The sequence below is a fragment of the Euprymna scolopes genome, chromosome 31 (genome assembly GCF_053919585.1).
Source record: "Euprymna scolopes isolate OS-2025 chromosome 31, ASM5391958v1, whole genome shotgun sequence".
NCBI classification, from domain to species: Eukaryota; Metazoa; Mollusca; class Cephalopoda; order Sepiida; family Sepiolidae; genus Euprymna; species Euprymna scolopes.
The window spans coordinates 88,375,792-88,392,798 of record NC_136512.1 but is presented as its reverse complement, the minus strand read 5'-3'; the positions used below and the strand labels follow the sequence as shown (position 1 = coordinate 88,392,798).

At 32.2% G+C, this 17,007-nt stretch overlaps 1 protein-coding gene across 5 annotated transcripts in view; it reads right to left on the bottom strand.

Annotated features, from left to right (window-relative positions):
- The window catches only part of LOC145255841 (phosphatidylinositol 4-kinase alpha-like), a 272,694-nt gene that overhangs the window by 102,491 nt on the left and 153,196 nt on the right, over window positions 1-17,007 (bottom strand). For all 5 annotated transcript variants that reach the window (XM_080114579.1, XM_080114575.1, XM_080114578.1 and 2 more), the window contains 6 exons: window positions 14,562-14,649; window positions 14,358-14,417; window positions 9,424-9,551; window positions 6,560-6,718; window positions 3,711-3,862; window positions 2,471-2,578 (listed from right to left, as the gene is read on the bottom strand). In XM_080114579.1, the coding sequence (XP_079970705.1) occupies window positions 2,471-2,578; window positions 3,711-3,862; window positions 6,560-6,718; window positions 9,424-9,551; window positions 14,358-14,417; window positions 14,562-14,649 (695 nt within the window). The remainder of the gene's footprint in view (window positions 1-2,470; window positions 2,579-3,710; window positions 3,863-6,559; window positions 6,719-9,423; window positions 9,552-14,357; window positions 14,418-14,561; window positions 14,650-17,007) is intronic.

Here is a 17,007-nt window from a genome sequence, read left to right as displayed (position 1 = left end):
AAAATAAAAATAAAAACACTGCAGTCAAAGTTGACCTCATTAAGTCATTAAAACGTGCACCTGTAAATTCTAAGTAATTAAATAAATTCAAAATGTGTTTCCGTTAGTATGTCGCGGTGGCCCAATGGTTAACGTTGCACTTTTTTTTTTACACTTTAATTTCCAACTTTGCCAAAAGGGTTCGGGTTCGATTCTCATGCTCACCTACCAAAACTTTTTTTTTATTATTTTAACTCCCCTCCGAGTTTGGATTTACCCAAAACCACACACCTCAAAACATCCATGAAACAGGGTTATTTAAGCCAGCGTTTTTTTGTTTTTATTTTTCAGATTTTTTAAAGAAGTTTTAATATTCGTTTTTGTTTTATTTTTCCATCACATTCGCATTTTCTTTTTTTGTTTTTCCGATTTTTACATTTAACATCGTTTGTTTGCCGTACGTTAGTTTTTTTGGGTGTTTTTTTTTCGATTTTTTAAAAGTTTTAACATTTTAACATTTTAAAATATTTACTTCGCTTATTCTTATGTTTTGATTAACAAACACACACACCTCTAAACACCCGGGCAACGCCGGGTACCCCCCACTAGTCTATAATATAAATCTCACTCGTCTGTTTAAATGTCTGTATGTATGTGTGTTTGTATGTCTGCCCAAAACTTTCGACAGAAGTGATGGATTTTCACGAGATCAGTATCATATTGAAGCTTGACCCTCCGGGCAACAAATATCGAAAAATTGGCCAAAAACATTAATTCCTTCACCCTCAACTGAGCACTTTTCTACAGAGAGGGCTCGCTTTTTCTGCCAATATTTTCAAAAGTCATCCCATCTTTTCAATTGACTAGCCTTAATTTAAACCTTCGCCACTTCCGGTTTGGCGACGGGTGCAACAGCAAAGATGTCACACTTTTTTTACTCACATTCCTTTTCTCCTTCGCTGTACGGGTTCAAGCCCACCTGCCTACTACCACTTTTTTTTTTTTTTTTTTTTGCTCAACACACTTCCAAACACCCGGGCAATGCCGGGCCCCCAGGCTAGTTGTATGTGAAAGGAAAGAACTGGGGAAACCAATGGCAACAATATAATCAAGTTTGGTCAAAGTTTGTAATATACAAATTCATACAAATACTTTTACAAATTTTTTTCTAGTTTTCTTAAGAATTTCAAATGTGAAGAATTCTTTAAAATTATGTTTTGGAATTTAAAAAATCAAGATTGATAATTTGAATTTCACATCAAACTATAGCACAATGCTTAAAGATGCTTATCAGCAAACATTTGACGATCCGTCTCACGATCCATTATCAGGCAATGTTCAAGGTATCTCTCAGATCCACATCAGAGCATACCTCACTAAGAAGACAGTCTATAAGGACGTGTGTGACAGTCTGCATATCGGCTCCACAGGAACACTGAGCGTCCTGTATGTGCAAGGGGCGTGCAATAAGTAATGCCCCTGACCCACTTCCAGTTGTCTGATCTAGCTGAAATTTTTATGTGCAATGATTTATATCTCTACAGATTATGTGGCAAATTACAGCTCTGAACTAATTGTGGTTTCTGTTTTACAGGTGTTTGAACTGAGTCAGGTGTGAAATGGAGCCTGTTGAATGTCGAGTAGTGATCCGGTTTTTGTATTTGAAAGGACGCACACCACAGGAGACTTTTGATAAAATGAAAGAAACTTATAGAGATAATGCTCCATCATATGACCTTGTAAAGCGCTGGCATCGTGAATTCAAACATGGCCAGATCAGAAGCACGGGCGTGTGGTTATGAAATCTCCCCCATCCTCCCTACTCTCCTGACCTTGCACCCTCTGACTTTCACCTCTTCCCAGCCATGAAGTTGTTTTTGAAAGGAAAGATGATGCAGCCTTGATTTCTGAAGTCACATCGTGGTTGGATGATCAACCTAGGGTTTCTACAAAAACGGTCTCCAGAGCTGCATCAAACGATGAGAGAAATGCATAACTCTGGGTGGTTCCTACGTAGACAAAGACTAATAGCTGTACCAAGTTTCGTTGCTCTACTACTATGGGAAGTGGGTCAGGGACATTACTTATTGCACGCCCCTCGTAACCCCAGTCACGCAGTTTATTCTGAGTTTTGGCAACCTTCACTCAAGCCCAGCTGAGTGTTACCCACTCTTTCCGAGAGACATTCAGAGCCTTGCTGGGAGGTGTTCTTTCAGTGTTGGAAGAGCCGGTTTGTTGTTGTTGTTGTTGTTGTTGTTGTCATAATGAAAACAGTTGTCCAAATAAAACAAAAAATTCTAGAGTTTGAGTTTGAAAAAGACAAAGATCACATTGGTCGAAACGTGAAAATAGCAATGAAGATGAGAATAGCAGACGAAACAGTAAAATTTTTTAAGTTATGACACAGAAAAAGCTATTTTTATTGGAAAACGATTTATAATTGGCTTCACAAAACATTTTCTTTTCATGATATTGAAACTTTCAAACTGACCAAAAGAAGTCCAATGTGGCTGCATACACCCTCTCCCGAAGCACACTACGACTCAGGTTATTCGGCAGCAGGTCTCCTTGGAGCAAAGAAAGTCCCATTGTTAATAACCTACAGAAAACAAAACAAAATGAATACATATTATTGCTAAAACCTGAATGATATGGAATAGAAAGGGGTTGTCGAAATGAAACCAACGACGATTTCAAATAAGAAATTTCATTCATTGTATTTATAGACTTATTAAATTTATTCAACAATAACAAATAATATATGTTCCTTTTTATAATCAGTTTAAAATTTATACATAAGCGTTTATGCATTGTTCACGATTTCTATTCATGCGAACACTCTAGATTGTCTAATGTCTTTGTCCAAATTCGGCGTTTAATAGTTTTAATTCCTTTCATTCTCATCGCAATTATTTATTGGCTCTGAGGTAAAGGCTGAGCAAATGAAGCAAAAGGTGGCTTCATGGCTGGGTTCAAATCCCATGACCAGCAGAAATTGCCACTTATACTGATGATTGCGTAAGAATGAAACCCTAGTGTCTATAGATATAAAGAATAATTATTGTTTAATTATAAATATTTATAAGTGACCTTGTTTCTCTGTGTGTGGAATGGTCTATACCAAACCACTCTGCCAATTTTTGGTCTACAGACTTGAAACAATATAGGAGATTTGGACCTGTGGAACAAATTTGATTTGGTTTTTAATGAGTAAAAATAGCTGCTAAGGGGTAAAAATTGAACAAAGTTGCAATTTGGCAGGCGTAAGTCAATTAAATGTGAATTTTTTTATGCACACACAATTATACATTTAACTACACCAATATAGACTTAACTCAGATGGTAATAAATAACATTAGAAAGTTATACATTTGTTGATGGATCAATGGAGCACTAAGTGTTTAGGTTTTGATTCTAGCTGATGGCATCCAAGTCATTTTTTTTTTTTTTTTTAAACTTTTGAAATCATTATTACATATTGGGTACAATATAATAATCAAGAGAAAATTGTCTCTATAATAATAAACAAGAAATTTGCATGAATTAAAATATATTTAAGTGTATTTTATGACCAGGCAATGCCAGAAATCCTGCAACTATATATGTGTGTGTGTGTGTGTGTGTGTGTTTTTAAGAAAGTTTATCAAAAGAGTACAACTGAGATGCCTTGAAATGAGTGGTTTCCATTGGGGGGAGATGTTACATGAAAACAAAAGAAGTGGTCCGTTCACCTGACTCTGGGTCCCAGGGCAGCAGGGTGCCTGGACATTAGACCGGGTTGCTTTCCAACACTAATAGACAGCGATTTATGAAGAAGAGACAACATAATGTTCACTTGATCCACACTGCTATACCGGGCAATTTCAACGCGCTCAGCCAGGAACTGGACAAAAAAATAAATAAAATAAATAGATTAAAAAAAACCCAAAAAAACAATGAAGAAACAAAAGCAAAGAAGACATTTATTCTGATTATCAAAAAAGGTTTAATTTTTACGAGTTTATGCTTCAGTTTGCCAAGTCAGTTTAGTTTAAATCAATCACCAAACATTTTTGATCATAAAATATTAATAGTAATACCTAGTAGGGTTATGTGAAGTAAATAACCGTTTTAATAATAATTTTTGCCTTGAGTAAGCGTTAAAGTGACAACCTCCGTCTTTAAGTGTGGCCTCCTAACAAAACGACCCATGAAAACCAGTTAGAATTCTTTAGACTATGAAACATATCAACAAGTGGTTGATGCATTTTTTCTTCTTCATCTCATCAGTAACTGAGCCATCCCTCATCCATTATCAGTCGAACCGTCCCATTAAATAATCATATTCTACCCATCTTACGCCATTAACGATTACTATGCTACGACCTTGCACTCATTAACCTTTATCCTCAAGTGGCCTTTGAGCCTTGATAAGTGGTGAGTTCCCTATCAAAAAAAAAAAATCTCTCACACACTACAATGAAAATGTGGCAGGTTCGGGGAAGATAATCTGAACAACAATCAGAAGGTGCATCGCTCCAACAAGTCGAGAAACAAAATCTATATTACATTTCTCTTAGTCCATCTGTTGGGTCCACTTTTTCTCAAAAACTAATAGGCCAATCTGACTGAAATTTTTTATCAGCCTTTCTTATAAAGGTGCAGCGACTTAAGTATTATGGTATCATTTCGATGCATAGTTAGGATTTAAGAGACTAGTTTTCACAATACCGTATTTACTCCAGAAGTTTTCTTAGAAACTACTTAGCCAATCTGGCTGAAATTCTGTAAGGAACTTTGTTAAGATAAGATGCAGTGAATCAAGTATTATGGTATCCATTCGACGCACAGTTAGGAATTAATAGGAATTATTATTATTTAATGCACAAATAAGAACATATTCAACCATCTGGCATAAACCACTCATTCCAAGTCAACAGGTCTGTTTTTGACAGGCTTAAAAATCTAGTATAGAACATAATTTCAAAATTATAAACCATAATACATCTATCTATAATATAAATCTCACCTGTCTGGTTGTATGTATGTATGGCTGCCTAAAACTTTTGACAGAGGCGACAGATTTTTCACGAGATTTGTATCGTGTTGAAGCACGACACTTCAGATGAAAATATAAAAAAATTGGCCAAAAACATTAACTCCTTCATGGGTAGTTTTCTACAGAGAGGGTTGTTTTTTTCCGCTGACATATTTTGCAAGTCATTTAAAGCTCGTGTAAACGTCGTCGTATAGAAGGTGTTATTTTGACCGCCCATGGTGTTACAACCACGGTAGGTTCATCGATAAAACCGTTTTTTTTTTTTTCTTCCTTTTTCTCTGCCGCGTTATGAGTTCTAGCCTGCTTACTACTCCTAGTTTTTGTTTTTTTTGTGCTCGCAATTTTCCTTTTTTCATTACACACGAAGGTACTTTATGTGCTGGACAGTGTTCTTAGACAGGTTTTATATTGGAATATCTTCGATAAGTATTGATAATCGAAAGTATCCGATGAAAGAAGAACAAGTGATTTTGACCAAAGTTAACATCTTACACAGCCTAACATCACAAGTGCATTTGAGAAGTTTTATAACCACACAAGCTAAAGGCTAGACATAAAATCAACAGTAAGTTTTTGATATGATAGAGGCGTGTTTGAAAAAAATGTTTCTGTTTAAAGCACAACTGCACCATATATGACTTTCATTTTATACTTAAATTCAAACCATTATCACCACACAAGCAGTAAGACCAGGCATATAAAATCAATAGTAGGTGCTTTGATATGACATGTTTCTGAATCACAATTGAACCATGATAATTGACTTGCATTTTAAACTTTGATTCAAGCCATTATATATGTAAAAATAGTTTTATAAAATCAACAGTAGGTTTTCTACAGTGCAATGTAGACTACAATGAATTGTGGACTAAGTCACTGCAGGGAAGCATGTGAAGCTTCCTCTCGGTGCACGTTGATGGATCCCCAACTAGTGCAGGCAATCAATTGATTTCATTGGAAAATGGACGATTTCCCTGATTTCGATGACAATAAAAATTATGGGAGCGTGAAGCATTTGTTGATCATCATTCAATTTCAGGCAACGTTGGGTCTTCCTGCTAGTACATCGATAAAAGTGATGTACATCGTAGATGGCATCAATCATTGAAAGGTTTAAATGACAATTCCTGGAATCAGTCCAAAGAAAATTTTTCAAGTCTATTGATGGCATAAAATGGAATCTTTTCACAAAACAAATCAGAATAATAAAAAAAATTTTGTTGTAATTTATCATTTTAAGAAATTAATTAAAAAATTTTTTTGTTGTAATTTATTATTAAGAAATAAAAAATAAAAATTTTTTTTTTGTTGTTGTAATTTATCATTTTAAGAAATAAATTAAAAAAACATTTTTTTGTTGTAATTTATTATTTTAAGAAATAAAAAATTAAAAAATTTTTTTTGTTGTTGTAATTTATCATTTTAAGAAATAAATTTAAAAAAAAAATTTTTGTTGTTGTAATTTATTATTTTAAGAAATAAATTTAAAAAAAAAAAAAATTTGAATTGTAAAAAATTTTAAATTTAGCAAAAAATTTGTACCTTCGTCCAGATCTGATGACCCGCAACCATTGGCGGATTCGGATCGAGACTCTGATCTTCTGTTTTTGCCAATGGATCTGGCCGAGGCTTGTCTTCGGAAAAAAGTCCAAGTTTTTTGTCCACACTCATCTGCCATGCCATTGCCATTTCACAAAGAAACTGTTGCAAAAAATACATAAAATAAATTAATAAGCCTGGAAAAATATACATTTTTTTTATTAACTGCCAGGATTATTGGTTCAATTACAGCATAATAACCGTCACAAAATTTAACTTTTTCTTTCGTAAACAACAGATCTCTTGCCTTTGCGATAATCATATTTCAGTTTCATGTCTTGTCTGGTGTGATTTCCATTAAAACATTTGTTCATTGTTGAATTTAAAATTTTTTTCTAAGACTTAAAATAGATATTTTAAATTCCCGAAATCAGTTTTATAATTTATCAAGCAGTCTGTATCAATTTTTCCATTTAAAAAAATTTTTTTTTTAATTTCCAAAAATACATTTTAAATCTATTTTTAAATTATTAAAAAGAAATATGACCAAAAGTTGATGTCTATAGTTATTATACATTTATTTTGTTTAACATAATTATTTAATCAAATTGTTTTCACCTTGAAAATGTGAAATCGAATTGCACGATTTAATCACCTACGTGTAACGATGACCAATCAAATGTGTGTGTGTGTGTGTGTGCAAAAGAAATCTAGAAATTTCTACAAGGATATCTAAAAAATATACAAGTTTAGAAAAGAAGACAGTCAAATTCAAGATGGCTACATAAACCTATGACTGGCAATTTTTTTTTTTTTTTTTTTTTTTTACAGTGGTCACCACTTATCAAGACCCGGAAGCCACTCAGGGATAAGGGTTATTGTAAGTACACCCAAACTTTAACAATATATTTTTATAATCCCGAAAGACATATTTTTATGCAAACAATAAACACGTGCAAATATAATCAGCTAAGCTGTTCACATGCTTTGATGTGGCAGGAGCAGTGGCAAAGTTGTAATGTCAGTGCTATCTGTCTAACGGGATTTTGGTGGAAATCCAGAAGTCGGTATCAGCATCCATCATCCTTTAGCCACCTCCACTGCAAACAAAGCTACAAATGTGCACCTGCCATTCTATTATTGTATTCGAGATGAAAACTTCCCCAACTTTGAATGCAAACGTATAAAGAATAGCTATAATGAACAAAGATGTCATGCAGATCAGACATCCATGGGGCACAACCTTTGGGAGTTCTGTGCAGAAGTCTAATTCATTATACAATGACAACAAGTAGACGTTCTCATCACAGTAGAAGTGGTAATGTTGTAGTGTAGGTTGTACCCTGCGAATAGGATACGAGTGAAAATCCAGAAGTTGGCATCAGGATCGATTATGCTTTGGCCATTTCTGTCTGTGGCAAACAATGACGCATTAGGCACAGAACCGCAAATCAACAGCGTGAAAGTGGCAATGTTGCTTCTGCAGCGTTATTTTGAATGTTCTACACAAATCTTCCATGACTTTGCATGCAACCGCTGCAGCTTGCTGTTAAGAGTTATTTTTTTTGGGGGGGGGGGAAGAAGGACGTAACAACTGCAATCCCACAGATTAACAAATAGCTGCGACGAATGAGGACTTCATGCAGACCAGAGCATCCTGATGCACAATCTGTGTGAGCACAGGTCTCACACGCCTAACAAATCAGAAGCAGCTTGGAACAAGCAACTATATTCATGCTATGCTTCTCTATTTTATTTTCTAATGATTTTTTTTAAAAACTCCTTGACTGAAATCTTGGTGCTTGTATAGTATAGTTTGATTCTAAATAAATTCATTTTAAGTAAAAGCACTATTATGTATGCCTGTTAGAATTATTTTGCACGACACATAAGAACATAAGTGTTTTTATGTGTCGTGCCAAAATTAGTAAAAAAAAAAAAAAAAATTGGTGCTTGTTAAGTTATAATCGACTAATCCATTCTTTAAATAAACCGTTTTAAGCAAAAACAATATTACGTATTTAACTGTCATTTCGAAAACAGTAATATATCCAAAAATTATCAAAATTCATCTAGTAAAACAACTGCTATTGTATTTTTAGTAAAAAAAAAAAAAAGTTTATCGCTATAGTCAACAAATATTGCAGCCATGACACAAATAATCAAAAATATTCTTTTTGGAGTTATGTCCCCTGTGTATAGCCTCCTACTGCGTATTTTATAACATCTAAGAAAAATATGATTTTACCCAATTTTTCATGAAAATGACTATAAATAACTTTCTACCCGATTTTTCATAATTTTTGGATATATTACTATTTTCGTCATGACAATTAGGTATGTAATATTGTTTTTCTTTTCCTTGTTTATCAAATCATCTTAACAGAGTCTGCGACAAAATAGTGACCCCATCCCCTCCGACATAAGCATTAATTACGTTATATAATCCTAAAATTTTATTCTTTCACTTTCAATAATCTTAAAGTATTTTGTCATGGAGATGAAAGTGAATATTATGAAAAGAGGCCAAATTTATAGGAGATATCCTAAGTGAGAAATTACGCAACAAGTTGTTCACATTACATTTAAATTTCTTCACGTTAGTACGCTCAGGGAAACAGAGAGCAAGGAGGGAATTTAAAATGCAAGAAGAGGAAAGAAGTTATAAAAGTAGAAAATTTTTTTTGCCATTTTGAAACATCTACAGTGAAGAGGTGGGATTTTGTTGTAAGTCGGATTTGCATGAGGCATTACCATTGAGATATACGTGCAGTAAGTCATTTCCTGTTTATATCTCTCAAAAGCTACAAAATTACTCTCTCCCTATCGTGCATTGTACTTGCAAATAAAAAGCTGAACAATAATACCTCGATGCTAAAGTCAGCCCGGGCTGCCAGCAGCCATTCCCAGCATGCAACAGCAACTTCCATTGTTCTCTCCGTGAAATTACGTACGGGGATCCAGCAGAGAGCGTGAAGTAGTTGTCGTTTCAGGTCTGAAAAATAAATTCAAAAGAAACTTTAAATGATTTGTCCACACCAATCTTGCTAACCACTTCTATGATTGTACCGTTCTTCGGCAGCAAGATTGAATGTGCGGGTGTGTGTGTGTGTGGGGGGGGGTGTTAAGAATGATAGTACAAACAAAAAATTCCACCATAAGAAGAAAGTGGAAAATTTCATTAGAAGTTAACGTTTAGAATTAGGGTTCCATGTCAGGATATTGCATCACAAAAAGTTGCCTGATACATTTAGCAGATAAGCTGATAAAATCTTTCTCTTTCTTTGAGTCAAAAAGAGGAGAGAAGCATTTTTGACAGCTGATCCCCCTTTATATGAGAGAAGAGGTTGAAGGGGGAAATCCCACAGATTCTACATATGTACAGTAAACATCATGAAAGCATCGTTAAACTAACAACTGTAAAAAAAAAAGAAAAGGAAAGAGAGAAACATCACTGTATCACTTAATATTGCTATGTGGCATTTTCACCAGGTGGTGGGTCGCTATATTTTTTTTTTATTGCATTTTTACACCAAACAAGGCACAGTGACACTTTAATGTAGGAGGCTATTATCTGTGACACAAATTTCAAGAATACTATGTCGGGAGTTGAGCAACAAAATATTTGTTTACATTACACTTGAATTTCTGCGTGTTAGTACAGTCGGGGAAGCAGGAACCACAAAGGGAATTCCAAAGTCTAGCAGTTCTGGGGAAGAAACTATGAGAGTAGAAGGCTTTCTAGCATCTGGGGATCTCTTGTGTAGGGGTGGAACTTTGCTGCTTGTTGAGTTTGTTGGGAGTTTTTACATCGAGGAGGTACAAGGACTTGTAGTTCGTTGGAACATCTACCGTTAAAATACTTGTAAAACAGACAGAAGGATGCAACATTTTGTTGATGGGACAGTGGTTGAAATCTAGCTGATAGTGTGAGACCTATCAAGTTGGCAGATGCACCAGCTCAAATGTGACAGTATTTCATACATGGGCAAATGGTGGCCTTGTAGAGGTACAGGATACTTTCAAGCATAAGTAACTTTCTAGCATGGTAGAGAGAGCCCACCTTCCTTGCAGCAGTTGCAGCAATGCCCTCAATGTATCTGTTCCAACTCACGTTCACTGTGAATGTTAAGGCAAGGTAGACTATATGTAGTCTATGTAATTTAGGTGAAAAACATAACGAATAACAAAATGTATTACAGATGGCGCATGAATAGTTCAAGACATTATGCAATTTAAAACTAAACACGAGTATATAAATGACATCATCCAACAATAGTATAACAGGGTTCGTACAGATTTTCAATGTTCATTTTCAAATACTTTTCAGTTTTTCAAAGACAAAGTTTTTCCAGACAAAATTCAAGTTTTCAAAATAAAATTTGGGATTTGTTTTACAATCCACAGTGATTCAAAGAAGTAGTCAAAAATCAAATAAACACAACAAATAAAAGTTACCATAGTCAATAAAAGTTACCTTGAAACTTATCTACGTTATTTTTAGTGATTTTAAGTAGTTTTAAATGCTTTTTATTCCATCTCAAATATTAACTCCCTTTACGGCTTTTAATTTCTAACCAAGATGGCTGTCGTCGTCTTGTCCATGTTTTTTTTTTTCATTTTAATGGTATTTTTTATTAATATTTCAAAAATAATTTAATGGTATTTATTTCGACTTTATTTTTAATATTTCAATAAATTTTTACTCGTCATAAAGAATAAAATCTTCACAACATTTTCAAGAAATTTTCCATATTTTCAAGAAATTTTCCATATTTTCAAGGTAATAATAGAAATAATGCCTTTTCAAAGCAAAATTACAAACTTCAAGGACTTTTCAAATCTATGCCAACCCTGTTATAACTTAACGTGTTGTAAACTGTCATGTTCAATATTTGCTACAAAATAACTTTTCACGGTTATTGTTGATAATTAATTAGTGTGGACTTGTATAATTTTCGACAAACATATCATCACAACCGAAAAAGATTTATATTATTTGGATTCTTTGAACTACTGTTCTCATCTTGAGTTCTATTTTCGTAACGTTTTGATCAATGTAACCCCCAACCTTCTATAGGCGTATCTTGTCAAATTCAGAAATCTATCTGTCGAAATCTGAAATATGCATGGAATTCCAATGCAATCCTTCATTTGTTCCATGGGTGTAGCATGCTCTCGTCCCATCAACCATGACTGGATAGAAGTCCTAAGTAATTCGCAATTGTATTTTGAACCTTCAACCCTAAGAAGCGTGGAGATTAAAACCGATTTTACCAAGTAATTTATCCGCTATGCCACAGATCCTTGCAGACAATTCTAGTATGGATTTTGTTAGTCTTAAACTTATTTTTGTTTTTAGATATACAATCTTACAACTTATCACTGAATATTATTATTACTATATATATATAAATATATATATATATATATATCTCACTATTTATTACTATATATATATATATATATCACTATTTATTACTATATATATATATATATATATATATATATATCACTATTTATTACTATATATATATATATATATATATATATCACTATTTATTACTATATATATATATATATATCACTATTTATTACTATATATATATATATATATATATATATATCACTATTTATTACTATATATATATATATATATCACTATTTATTACTATATATATATATATATATCACTATTACTATATATATATATATATATATATATCACTATTTATTACTATATATATATATATATATCACTATTTATTACTATATATATATATATATATATATCACTATTTATTACTATATATATATATATATATATCACTATTTATTACTATATATATATATATATATATATCACTATTTATTACTATATATATATATATATATATATATATCACTATTTATTACTATATATATATATATATATATATATATCACTATTTATTACTATATATATATATATATATATATATATATATATATATATATATCACTATTTATTACTATATATATATATATATATATATATATCACTATTTATTACTATATATATATATATATATATATATCACTATTTATTACTATATATATATATATATATATATCACTATTTACTACTATATATATATATATATATATATATATATATATATATATATATATATATCACTATTTACTACTATATATATATATATATATATATATATATATATATATCACTATTTACTACTATATATATATATATATATATATATATATATATATCACTATTTATTACTATATATATATATATATCACTATTTATTACTATATATATATATATATATATACTAGCATTTCAGCCCGGCGTTGCCCGAGTGTTTGGATGTGTGTGTTGAGCAAAAGAAAAAAAAAAGTTGTATTAAGAAGCAGGTTCGAACCCGTACCGAAGGAGGAAAAAACGAGGAAAAAACCTGACGTCTTTGCCGTTACAACCACCACCAAACCGGATGTGACGTAGGTTTTAATTAAGGCTAGACAATCAAAAGGAGAGGCTGACTTTCAACAATATCGGCGAAAAAAGTGACCCTCCCCCCTGTAGGAAAGTTCCCAGTTGAAGGTGAAGAAATTAATGTTTTTAGCCAAGTTTTCAATATTTGTCGTCTGAAAGGTTGGACTTAAAATGATACTGATCTTCGTAAAATCCGTCGCCTCTGTCGAAAGTTTTAGGCAGACATGCAAACCTACATACATACATATATTTATATATTGGTAACTAAAAATTTTCGATCCAAACCGATTAAAAAGCTTGCCCTATTTCTGAATACCCTTTATGTAAAATTTCAAGTGTTTAGACCAAAAATTGTCTGAGTAATTTGGTAGAGACCGCAGAGGTCAATTTTTTTTTTTTTTTTTAAACTTTGACCCCTATTATGACCCGTTAACATTTATTGTTTTGGGCTCAAATCATGTTATTATGTTAGATCCATGTCCAAGGAACTTATATCTAAAATTTCAAGTGTTTAGACCCAAAATTGTCGGAGGAGTTTGGTAGAGTTCTCAAAGGTCAAATCGTTGAACTTTGACCCCTTAAAAACCAAATTTCTGGCCAAAAACCGATCAAAGATTTTCCCAAATCTTAGTACCCTGTATATCAAATTTTACGTCTGCAGACTTAAAATTGACAGAGTTATTGCGTAGGGAAATGTACACACACACAGACACGTTCACTTTTATATATCACTATTTATTACTATATATTATTATTATATTTAAATGGTGAAGAAACAACTGAAAAAAGAATGCAATTTTAAAAGAATAAAGTATGGATTACGGCAACGTCAAAAATGCTATGAAAAATCAACTTCCAGCTGGTGCACTGGACCAATGAAATTGTAAACCCAAAGACCCAAGCACAAGTAGTTAAGGAGGAGGAAGCTGAATGGAGTGATATTAAGTGTTATTAAATTTTGAATGCATGAAATAATTGCTTTCATTTAGAAATCACCCTTACCCTCCTCCCCCCAAATTCATATTAGTGGAACGTCAAACTTAAAATTATTCAAACTGTGTGGATCACAAACAAGACTCCAGCAGTTTATGTGATGAGCTTCAAAATGATCTGTTGCGATGAAACATGAACATTTTTAAACCGATAATTACGCAATCGCACTTCCAAACTTTGTATTCTTACTATTCCTGAAACATATCACTGCAACTTTAAAATTGTATGTCAGAGCAAAACAACGTTGTATGTCAGAGTAAAACAACATTATATGTAAGAATATAACAATCAGAAAGCTGAAAAACTAACCTTTCATCATGATTAAAAGGGCACACACTTTAAACATCCCAGATTTTATACGTTCAGTATCTGAAAATTAAAAAAAAATTTTTTTCATAAATAAGTTAATGGCACACTCTCATAAATAAGTTAATGGCACACTCTCATAAATAAGTTAATGGCACACGGGCATATAAAAACTGTTTTGGTTTGGCAGACGTAAGCAATACTTACTTTGCTTATCACAGTCTTTTTCAAGATTATCACACAGACGTCTGATGAGTTCGTCATCACTTGAACACACCTCTCGCATTCCTGCCACCTGGAAAAATAGAAAACAAATTCTTTGACAAAAATCAAATGAAAAAATACTCCCATTATAATGCAGTAAAATAAAAAAAAATTAATAATATAATTTTAAAAAATTACAGTAATTTGGCCCTCATTAACCAAAAACCATAAAAACAAGCCAAGCATGAGGGGTTACCCTCTAGGAGTGAAAAATTTACTTTCACAATGACTAATGCTTGTGCAAAATTTCAAAATAATTCAAAAAGTGGTTATTGAGAAAAGTGCGAATGAGAGTGAATTACTAGGTTCAATCCCTCCTTTGTCGGAGGATGAATAAAGGAATCAAAGTCATTCATAATAAAATTGCATGTTTATTATGAGGTAAAATCTGCATACATATCATTCACAAAATTTTTTTTAAAGACTACAATTAATATAAATACATACAGTAGAACCCCAGGACATGGCATTAAAAATTAGTAAAAAAAATACAGTACAGTATATAATATACATGTATATAATCAAATAATATTATAAATAACACTGCAAGGGCGGGGGGTGGATACTGTAACCAGGGGCTGGAAAAACATTGTATTCCACATCGTCACCTGGAAAAAACCTATCCTAGGGCCACTGTATCCCAGAGTTCTATTGTATACACACATACACACATATATATTATCATTTCATGTATCCACACAAAATTTTATAAAGTGATATATTTTATATACAGATTTTCAGTATTTACTTCAACCTGTTCAATAGATATAGTTATGAAGACATATGTATATATGTATAGCAATTTATGAAAATATATGTTGTTTCGGTGAAATATATTTTTTCAATTATATTTCATTCTTTGTGTACACCAATCCTTTTTGTTTAGAAGCTCGATATTTGTTAAATATTATAACAGAGCATATATAAAATGCCAGTATAATTACATTCCGAGATCGAAATATTGATTTTTCATGCAAAACAGCTCCTCGAGCATGTTAAAATTTCGGTACATTTTTTACAGATATGTTTCGTTATGTAGAAAAAAACGGTCATTACTATGTCAATACCATCTCTTTCTATGCAGATACTCTTCAGAAAAGTTAGAAATTCTTTGCTTAGATAGAAAAAAAATGAATAATACAATGTCACAAGAAAAAAAAAGTTTGTATATCATATGTATATGATAATAATTATGGAAATAATACTTCAACATGGAGAAATGAAGAAAGGAAAAACCAAAAATATTTATGTTAATGAAAAAAAAAAAAAAATTCACTCATTCCATAAATACTATACACATTTTGAATGCTAACGGCTATTTGTTCTTTAAAAAAACAAAAATATCCATTCCACATTACAACCACAAATATATTTGCAAATATTATACTTGTATTTTATTTCTTGAACTAATTTTTTTTTTTTTTTTTTTTTTTTTTTTACATGGGGGTCACCACTTATCAAGGCCCGGAGGCCACTCAGGGATAAGGGTTATTGCATGTACAGTAATCAATGAGATAGTATTGTAGTAATCATTAGTATTGGAGATTTGATAGTGTGTCTAACTAAAGGAGGCTGTTCATAAGGAATTTGTTTATGTTGGACTTGAAGACATCCAAGATGTAGTCAGGTGGGAAACAGGCAAACGAAAGAGAGTTCCAGTCGTGCACTTCTGAGAAAGAAGCTCTGCTCATGGAATCTACGTTTGGAAAATTCTGAGAAAGTCTTGAAATAAAGATGAAGCATTGATAAACATAAATATGGTTTTTTTTTTTTTTTGCCTTTTTCATTTTTTTTATATATAAGTGATCTTGTCTGTGTGTGCAAAATGGTGTCTACAAATCTGTGAATTTTTGGACTACAGACTTGAAACTTAATATATGGGATATTTGGATCTGTGGTACAAATTTTATTTGTTTTTTAGCTGGAAAAAAAAGAGTGTATAAAGAGGTAAAATTGAAAACAGCTCCAACCAGAATGTATATATGCACTTTAGTGTGCAGAGAGGGAATGGTGTCATACACAGACCCGACAAAATGCAATGTGGGAGGTGGCATGACATCACCTACACTGTTGATGGCAGCAAATTATCAATCAAGCATTTTTCTCCCTGACATCGCCTTATAGCTGAAACCTGAATCTTTTCAATTCCTTTCTAACCTTTTCTGCGATTCTCTTGAAGCCAAATCTGAAATCTGCTCATCTTTCCTTCCAGCACAGACTCCAAGGTAAGCTATTTGTTACTTGCACGAATATGGAGGTTCAAAATTGTAATCAATTATAATGTGAAACAGAAATATAGTGACTGCTTTCATGGACACCAGATTGACAATGAAAGTTTTAGAAAATATGAATAAATTGGGCAATTAAAAAATCGCAAATAAATATAAGC